At 46.3% G+C, this 10,075-nt stretch overlaps 1 protein-coding gene across 3 annotated transcripts in view; it reads left to right on the top strand.

Annotated features, from left to right (window-relative positions):
• Window positions 1-1,177: 1,177 nt before the first annotated feature.
• Window positions 1,178-10,075, top strand: part of nfe2l1b (nfe2 like bZIP transcription factor 1b) — a 53,301-nt gene continuing 44,403 nt past the window's right edge. For all 3 annotated transcript variants that reach the window (XM_068013629.1, XM_068013628.1, XM_068013627.1), the window contains exon 1: window positions 1,178-2,240. In XM_068013629.1, coding sequence (XP_067869730.1) covers window positions 1,710-2,240 — 531 coding nt within the window. In that variant the 5' untranslated portion in view covers window positions 1,178-1,709. The remainder of the gene's footprint in view (window positions 2,241-10,075) is intronic.

The raw sequence follows: 10,075 nt of genomic DNA, 5'->3' as shown, positions 1-10,075 counted from the left end.
TGTATGTCCAGCTCATCCATGACTGGCAGAGACTGGGCTGCATTGAGGGCGGTCTCAGTGACAACATTATCCCTGGAGTCCAGTTCTAGTTAGTGTTCCACCCAGCGGTCCATTTGCTTGCGTTGGTCAGTGATTGTGTCCCCTGATTTAGATTTGAGGGGGGCAATCTTCTTGATGGTTGGCCCAAAAGCTCTCTTAATTATACGACATTGAAAGAAGTACAAGTAAATCACTGCTTCACCTGAAAGGAGTGTTTGGGGCCTGGGATAGTGAGGAGAGGAGGTAAATGGGCAGGATTACACCTTCTGCGATTGCAGGGGAAGGTGCTGAGGGTGATGGAGGAGTGGACCAGGGTGTTGAGGAGTTCGCTCCGGCCTTGCAGATTCAACCCTGAGTTCAACAATTTCAGAGCATGGTTTTCAATATTTTTTATTGTTTCTTTAACCATGTGCCTGTTTTTTCATGTGGATAGAGCTGCTCATTATTCTGCTATTAACACCCTCTGGACTAATGCTTTGTCTTTCACCACAAGTATTCACCCACCCTTTGTCCCAGGACATCTTTGTTATTTACTCTCTCCTGCTCTCTGCCCTACCACACACCTCCCCTTTTGGTCTCTTCCCCACCAAACTCCCCCTTGCTTGAAGCCTAATATTTTTCTAACCTTTACCAGTTCTGATGAAAGGTCACTGCTCTGAACTTGCTGAGTATTTCCAGCACTTTCTGTTGTCATTTCAGGTCACGTGGCCGGGGGGAAATCGGTACTCAGCTTCGCGGAGCCAAGGCCAACGCGCATGCGCCGCAGCAACCGCGAATCTGCAAGTCATGGTGGCGCCTGCCGGCTGTGGGGGAGGGGAATGGAGCAGCAGGCGCACCGAGTCCCGCCGGTCACAGTAGCGCCTCCCGCGGCCAGCAAACTACTCATTAATTAAATAAAGGCTCTGAGAAGAGCCGAGCCTTTCCCAACCCCTCCAAAAACAAATGAATAGAAACCAAACTAAAAGCCGCCGGCTAACTACCAGCCGGCGCCTGGGCCTAAGCTGGCTTGCCGCATAGCAACAGGCCCCGCCTCCCCTACCGGCCGCTGATTGGTCGGGTGAGGTGGGGCTGTGCCGAGTGATTTGACGAAGTGGCGTGCGATTGGTTGGACGGCGTGTCAATCAGACGACGGGTCAGGATGAGGAAGTGGTGGCAGATTTCCTGCTGCTTTTTTTTTCGTCACAAGTTTAAGTTTAGCGTGTGTGGAGCCGGCAGTCGGAGTCATAACAAACAAACCAGCGCATGGACGCGACCGGCAGCCCGAACCATCCACTAATAAAACACCGTTTAATAATGGGAATTTCTAAAAGGCTATAGACCCCTTCTTAGCATCTCCGGGCCTAGTCACAGTGGCAGCAACACAGAGCCTGGAGTTAGAGTGAAGCCACTCGGCCGCTTGGGGAGGAACTTTTCTTCCGCACGTCTGGAGGAGGATGAGCAGAGGGGGACGGCAGTGAGAAACAAAGGGCGTTTTAGAGTCAAGCAGAAGAGAAAGTGATTCCCTTTTACAGACAAACTCCGAGTGGGGCAAAGGGCTGGGACTTGGCTGAAGTTTCTTTTGTTTCATTGTGCCTTTTGTTTGCTTATTTTGAAAGGAGGAAGAGAAGAGGCCGTTAACTGGGGAATTAAAGGCTCCCCCTTCTCCTGCTTATTTTAAAACCATTTGACTAATGTTGGAAGGGAAGATGCTCCCCTTGAAGAAGTATTTCACAGAGGGTCTCATCCAGTTCACCATCCTCCTGAGTCTGATGGGTGTCCGGGTGGACATTGACTCCTATCTGAATGCTCAGCTCCCTCCGTTCCGCGAGATTATCCTGGGCCAGAGCTCGGCCTACACCCAGACTCAGTTCCACAACTGGAGGAACACGCTGGACGGCTACGACCTTCACCCCAAGAGCGTGGACCTGGACTACTACTTCACAGCCAGGAGGCTGTTGAACGATGTGAGGGGCCTGGACCGGCTGCTGGTGCCCAGCACCGAGCTCAGCGCCTGGCTGGTGCACAGCAGCAGTGGCGGCGGCAGCCGGGAGGCGGACAGCTCGGTGGCCGCTTCGCAGCCCAACCTACCCTTGGATAACCCAAACGGAGTGACCGAGGTGACTGATCCGGACAGCAGTAACAGAGGCAATGGCTCCTCCGAGCAGGTCGAGGAGAACTTGGGGGCTGTAGGATTGCCAATGAGCAGCGATTTAACCAAGGAGGTATTTCAAACCTAATGCACATCTCCAGTTAACTTGTGCTGAGTCTGCACCTCAAATCTTAAAAAGAAAACCACTTTGTTCTGTTTTAAACTAGCAAACTGGGAGGCTCCCACAAAAAAACACTACAGCCCGAAATAGAAACTCCACCCTTTCATATCCAGATGTAATCCCCACGTGCTTTCAATGAAAGCCGGAATTCCCCTTTCCACTATCCGACTGTAACTTGAAGTGCAACATTTAATCTCGAATCTAGAGGAACAATATACGCCACCTTGTTGCACCTTTAAAGTTTGTATTAGTTTCATAACATTGTTGCTAGCTAAAGAAAGTAAACCTCACTCGAGTGGCGAGCTGATGCTCGATTTAAAGGGCAGGGCATGACTAAAATGGCTGCTCAAGATCTTGCAGTATCTGCAAGGCCATGAATGGCAAGTAACCCAACCTGAGTAAAGTAGAAATTCCAGCACTTGTAGATGTTAATAAACGTTACCATTCTGCAGCTTAAACTTGATTTTCTCCTCACTGTCTCCCCTCTGCCCCCTCTTGTTCCCCCCCCTTTTTTAAGTGGGCTGTCAAAAAATTTCTAAACTGGGCACAAACTTTTTTTGACTGTTCATTTGTTCCCACACTTTCAGACATAAAAATGGGAACAATGATTGGTCATTGAGGTTTGCACCTAACTTTAAGAGCAAACTTCAACTTCTGTTTGTATTTATTCGTTTGTGGGATGTGGGCTTCGCTGGCTAGGCCAGCATTTATTGCCCATCCCTAATTGCACTTGAACTGAGTGAAATGGCCTAGCAAGCCAGAGAGCATTTAAAAGTCAACCACATTGCTGTGGGTCTGGAGTCACATGTAGATGAGACCAGGTAAGGACAGCAGATTTCCTTCCCAAAAGCACATTACTGAACCAGATGGGTTTTTACAACAATCAACAATGGTTTCATGGTCACCATTAGACTAGCTTAATTCCAGATTTTATTAATTGAATTCAAATTTCACCATCTGTCGTGGTGGGATTCGAATTAGCCCCGGCTCTGGATTACTCGTCTAGTGACATTACCACTACACCACCGTTGCATGTTGTAGAAGGTGGTAATTTTATTCTCTCCTTCTCTGGCCTGTGCTGCTGCTCCCCTGCCCCCACCGACCCCCCACACCCCCCACCCCCCCAAGTACTACCACCATCTCCCTGTGCCACCACAGTATTAACATAGTAAAACATTCCAAGCTGCTTCACAGGAGCATTATCAAACAAAAGTTGACACCAAACCACATAAGATATTGGGGCAAAAACTTGATCAAGGAGGTGCAGTTTTAAGAAGCATCTTGAAGGCAGTAAGAGATGTGGAGAGGTTTAGGGAGGGATTTCCAGAGCTTAAGGCCTGGGCAGCTAAAGGCACGGTAGCCAGAACTGGGGTGAAGAGAGTGGAAGATGTGCACGAGGCCAGAGTTGGAGGAGTAAAGAGATCATCTGAGGGTTGTAGGGTTTGATAAGGTTACAGAGCCAGTGAGGGACAAAGCTGAGTGATTTGAAAACTGACAGTTTTTAAAATCAAATCATTGTGGGACCACGAGCCAGTGTAGCTCAGCGTGGGCGAATGGGAATATCAGCCAGTGGTCCTGCTGTTGATTGCTATGTGGTGGGTGCTAGCCTGGGGTAGAATCAGCTGTGATCCGTTTAGATTGCATATCTTGCCGCACTCCCTAGTTGGGCAGATGTTGAATAATGGCCGTTTGGTTGATACACCGTGCCCATCAGTTGCCCCTGTGGAATGGAACCATTGCAAGGGACCAAAGCCTTAAGAATGGGGAGGGTGATGTTTGGAAGTTAAGAGTAAGCAAGTTATTGTATGTGTGGTTTTGTTGTCTTAAGTTGAGTGCTGAACTTGGATTGGCAGATGGAAGCTGGGAAGAGGGGAAATCCTGGTTGGAAATGGCTTCTGCGCATGCGACAGACAGAGTTGGTCCAACACGGTGCAGGAACCTTGGATTACTGTCCATAAGCTAGTGATATTGATTAAACATCCCTATATTGGTCTGGTAACGTTAATCCAGTTCCTGATCATATTGTCAGAATATGTCGTTTGCAGCAAGCAATCAAGGCAGCATATAAATTTGTGCCCAGGGTTACAGTCTGAAGTAATGTTACTCAAGGGATATTGAAACATGCTCAAACATGTTTACTGTAGAGTGCAGTAAAAGAACTTGCCTGCGCCTGTAATTCACATTGTGATGAACTCCTGGTTTCAGTTCCGCACTGTGAACCTTTACCAAGTGGAGGTCACTTCCCCATAAGAAAGGAAATGGGAGGAGAGAGAAACTGAAACTGCAGGACCACTGTTCTGTTAAATTTATCAGTCCTTCTCTTTAAGAAGCCCTTTCACTTGCTTAGTGGATCCTGGAATGGTTCATTATCCCATCACCATTCCCTTATTTTCTCCATCAAAACCGCCTTTTTTAAAACTGGACTTGCATTTAGCACTTTTCACGAATACTGGACGTCACAAAGTTCTTTGCAGCCAACGAAGTACTACTTAAATTCTAGCCACTGTTGTAATGTAAGAAACTTGGCAACCAATTTGTGCACAGCAAGCTCCCACGAACAGCAAAGTGATGATTACCAGATAATCTGTCTTGTGAATTAAAAACAAAGTGCTGGAAATACTCAGCAGGTCTGGCAGCATCTGTGGAGAGGGAAACAAAGTTAACATTTCAGGTCTATGACCTTTCATCTGTTTCTCTCTCCACAGATGCTGTCAGACATGCTGTGTATTTCCAGCACTTTGTTTTTATTTCAGATTTCCAGCATCCATAGTATTTTGCTCTTCTACTTTGTGATGTTGATTGAGGAATAAATATTTACAGGGAGCCAGGGAGTTAACTCTCCTGTCCTTCTTTGAAATAGTTCCATGGGATCTTTTACGTCCACCTGGGAGAGCAAATGGGCTTTGGTATAATGTTTCATCTGAAAGATGGCACCTCCGGCAGTGCAGCATTCCTTCAATGCTGCACTGGAGTGCTAGCCTTGATCTTTGTGCTTAAGTCCTGAAGTGAGACTTGAATCCACATCCTTCTGATTCAGGTGAGAGTGCTACCTGCTGAGCCATGGCTCACTCACCTTTTCACCTTTGGAACTTGAGCTTGCCCCACTGCCACTGAATACTCACCTGCCTCTCAATCACTTCCAGGCTTAAACCTCCCAACACTGTTCTTGCTGTGCTCTCCTTGGCTGTCCTTTATGTAAACTGGGATATGTCCAAAGCTCATTTCCTGAGCTGTTCCTGTTGGCTCCTAGTTATCCAACACCTTGAATTCAGTATGCTCATCTCTTTATGTTCCTACCCTCCATCTTTTCAACATCCTCCAGCCAATATTCCAGCTGACATCCTCTTTGACCCTGATTGCTTTTCCAGCCCAGTTTCTTTCTTTGTCTTTACTTTATTTTGTCCCCGCTCCGTTTCACCATAGGCGGGTGCAGAGACTTCAGCTGTTTGCACCCCACTTTCTCCCTAAACTCCTCCACCTCGGTCCCCCTCTTTCTTACTGTAAAGTCAGCAAGAGATCTGTGTCTTTGGTCGCTTCCCTATCTATTTGTTCTGTTTCTGTGAAGTGCCATGGGACATTGAGGTTAGAGGCGCTATATATAAACGCAAGTTATTTCCAAACTGGACACCGCGAAAGAACATGACAAACACTGAATTCCAATCCATCTTCTCACAGCTGCTGTGCAGGCCATGAGTGGAAGCCCACAACCCTATAGAGCAGTGGCAGGCTTACTGAAGATAAAGGGTCAAGGGGAGGTGTTCAGACAAGGCTACTGGGCTGTATTGAGTCTTGTCTCATAGAACCATAGAACAGTTAAGGCACAGAAGGAGGCCATTCAGCCCATTGTATCCATGCCGGCTGAAAAAACTAGCCGCCCAATCTAATCCCGCCTTCCAGTACCTGGTCCATAGCCTTGCAGGTTATAGCACTTCAGGTGCAAGTCCAGGTACCTGTTAAAAGAATTGAGAATTTCGGCCTCCACCAATGTTCCTGGCAGCAAATTCCAGATACCCACCACCCTCTGGGTGAAAAAGTCTTTCCTCATGTCCCCTCTAATCCTTCCATCAATCTGCTTAAATCTGTGTCCCCTGGTACCTGTCCTCCCTGCCAGGGGAAACAGGTCCTTGCCCACTCTATCTAGGCCCCTCATAATTTTGTACACCTCAATTAAGTCTCCACTCAGCCTCCTCCGTTCCAGGGAAAACAACCCTAGCCTATCCAATCTTTCCTCATAGCTGCAACTTTCAAGCCATGGCAACATTCTTGTAAATCTCCTCTGTACTCTCTTCAGAGCAATTATGTCCTTCCTGTAATGTGTTGACCAGAACTATATGCAATACTCCAGCTGTGGCCTAACCAGTGTTTTATACAGTTCCAGCATCACATCCCTGCTTTTGTATTCTATACCTCGACCAATAAAAGAAAGCAATCCAAGTGCCTTCTTCACTCTATCTACCTGTCCTACCACCTTCAGGGACCTATGGACATGCACTCCAAAGTCTCTCACTTCTTCCACCCCTCTCAATATCCTCCCGTTTATTGTGTTTTCCCTCACTTTATTTGTCCTCCCCAAATGTATTACCTCATACTTATCTGGATTGAATTCCATTTGCTGCTTTCCTGCCACTCAACCAAACTGTTGATATTCTGGAGTCTACAGCTTTCCTCTTCACTATCAACTACATGGCCAATTTTTGTGTCATCAGCAAATTTCCCAATCATGCCTCTCACATTTAAGTCCAAATCATTAATATATCCCACAAGCAGCAAGGGACCCAACACTGAGCCCTGTGGAACACCACTGGAAACAGCTTTCCATGCACAAAAACATCCATCGACGACTACCCTTTCTTTCGGGTACCTGAGCCAATTCTGGATCCAACCTGCCACATTCCATGTAGACCACATTCACGGCGCTATCCTCATCAATGCTCCCTGTCACTTCCTCAAAAAAACTCAATTAAGTTAGTAAGATATGACCTTGCCTTAACAAATCCATGCTGACTATCACTGATTTCTAAGTGGTCCCTCAGAAGTGATTCTAACAATTTACCCACCACCGAGGTCAGACTGACTGGCCTATAATTATTTGGCTTATCTCTCGCACCCTTTTTAAACAATGGTATAACGTTCGCAGACCTCCAGTCGTCTGGTACCTCGCCTGTATCTACTGAGGATTTGAAGATGATCCTCAGTGCATCCGCTATTTCGTCCCTGACTTCCTTTAACAACCTGGGATGCAATCCATCTGGCCCTGGTGATTTATCCACTTTCAAGGATGCCAGACTCTCTAGTACATCCTCCCTCATTATGCTTATCGTATCTAATATTTCACACTCCTCTTCAACTAGTTTCTGCATCAACCCTCTCCTATGTGAAGACAGAGACAAAATACTCATTAAGAACCCTGCCCACATCTTCTGCATCCGCGCATAAGTTTCCTTGTACATCTCTGATCGGCTCGAATTTAAAATTCTCATCCCAGTGTTCAAATCCCTCCATGGTCTCACCTCCCTATCTCTAACCTCTTCCAACTGTTAGATTTCCGTGCTCCTCAACTCCGGTCTCTTATGCATCTTTGGTGGCTGTGCTCTGTGGCCTAGAACCTGAGTTCTGGAATTCCCTCCCTGCCTGTCTACCCCTCTCTCCTCCTTTAAGACACTCCTAAATCCTATCTCTTTGACCTAAATTTTTGGTCATCTGACTAATATCTCTTTATATCATATTTTGCTTTATAATGCTTCTGTGAAGTGCCTTGGGATGTTCTATTACGTTAAAGGTGCTATATAAGTTGTTGTATCTGAGAGCGATAATGGGGCCTTGGTTTAATGTCTTATCAGGAGGACAGTACTTCTGACAGTTCTCCCTCAGTACTACACTGGGGGTGTCAGCCTGGATTATATTCTCAGCTCTCCGCATTGGGACTTGACCCACGACCCTCTGACTTTGAGTTGAAAGTGCAACCGCTGAACCATGGCTGACACAGGTCTTTAACTTTGCAGTATCACTGTCCTCTGTCCCTGTGCCAGTGCTGTTCTCCAGTGACTGTTGGATAAGAGTGAGGATTTTAAGCTACTCCTCTGGCTCAGCTCAGCTTTGTGCAGTACCAACAGACCAGCTTTCCCAATGTCCATTAACCTGACACTGGAGGTCAAACCTAAGGCTTAATGTTATATTTGTGAATCTGTATCACAGTCTCTTGCTAGTTTAACACACACCTCAACTTTCCATTCAATTTAGTGTAACACACTGCAACAAGTTACCACACAGGTCAGAGTATCAGATCCACGGGTTCCACACACAAGTGGGTGAATCAGCCCCTTGAGCCTGTTCTGCCATTCAATTAGATCATGGCTGATCTGAACTGCATCTTAACGCCATTTTCCACCTTAATACCCTTCCTAACAAAAATCTATGTCTCAATTTTGAAATTTAATTGACCCCCAGCCTCAGCAGCATTTTGGGGCAGTGTATTCAGGTAGCTCTAATTTAAGGTTTTGCTCCTTGTTCTGGACTCCCAAACCAGAGGAAATAGTTTCTCTATATCCACCCTCTTGAATCCTTTAATTATCTTAAGCATCTCAATTATATATTCAAGGATAATAGAATGTTAGCTTTCATCTTAACCAAGCCTAGTCAAGCAACCTGGCCTCATAATTTAACTGGTTAAGAATCATAGAAATTTACAGCACGGAAGGAGGCCATTTGGCCCATCGTGTCTGGGCCGACTGACAAGTAGCCATCCAGTCTAATTCCACTTTCCAGTTCTTGGTCTGTAGACTTGTAGGCCCCAGTAACATTCTGGTGAACCTGCACTGTATCCTCTCCAAGGCCAGTATATCTTTCATGAGGTGTGGTGCCCAGAACTGAACACAGTACAATACTTCTGCCTCTTTAGTATTTCATTAGCCATTAAAATTTTATTCCATCTTGTAACTTGCTACTCTGGCACAGATTTGAAAACTCAAACTGGGATAACAAGTTAGTTAGGCAACCAAAATGATTTTCTTCTCTCTGCATTGGAAGCAGTTCAGAGAAGGTTCCCTCGGCTTATTCTTGGGATGAGGGGTTTACGTCATGAGAAAACGTTGACCAGGTTGGGCCTATATTCATTGGAGTTTAGAAGATTGAGAGGTGATCTTATTGAAACATGCAAGATTCTGAGGGGGCTTGACAGGGTCGATGCTGAGAAAATGTTTCCCATTTTGGGCGAATCTAGAACTAGGGGGCACAGTTTCAAATTAGGGGGTCTCCCATTTAAGACAGAGATGAGGAAGAATTTCTTAGGATTGTTAGTGTTTGCAATTCTCTAACCCAGAGAGCAGTGGAGGCTGGGTCATTGAATATATTCAAGGCTGAGTTACAGGTTTTTGATTGATAAGGGAGTCGAGGGTTAAGAGCAGCAGTCAGGAAAGTGGAGTTATGGCCACAATCAGATCAGCCAAGATATTAAATGGCAGAGCAGGCTTGAGGGGCTGAATGGCCGCCTCCTGCTCCTATTTCTTGTGCTCTGTCGCATGCACCGTACCATGTTAGGAGAGCTGTGAGACTCTGCCCAGTGCTGTTTTATAACCAGGTGCTTGAAGTTGCATAACAGCTGACTTTGCCCCCCCCCCCACCTCTACACTGGTACTGGCAGCAATTAAGAACTGGCTGTACACCAGTCTGTTTCACCACTCCCAGACATGTTGTATTTGGCCTCTGGCCACTGATGGTAGGAACTATTTCTAACTTTGAATATTCAGTCAGCTGGTTGCATTTTCCTGCACCTGCTGCAGAGATAAAGG

This window comes from Heterodontus francisci, chromosome 33 (assembly GCF_036365525.1).
Source record: "Heterodontus francisci isolate sHetFra1 chromosome 33, sHetFra1.hap1, whole genome shotgun sequence".
Taxonomy (NCBI): Eukaryota; Metazoa; Chordata; class Chondrichthyes; order Heterodontiformes; family Heterodontidae; genus Heterodontus; species Heterodontus francisci.
Note: the sequence above shows the minus strand (reverse complement) of the source record. Positions and strands in the feature narration are given on the sequence as shown.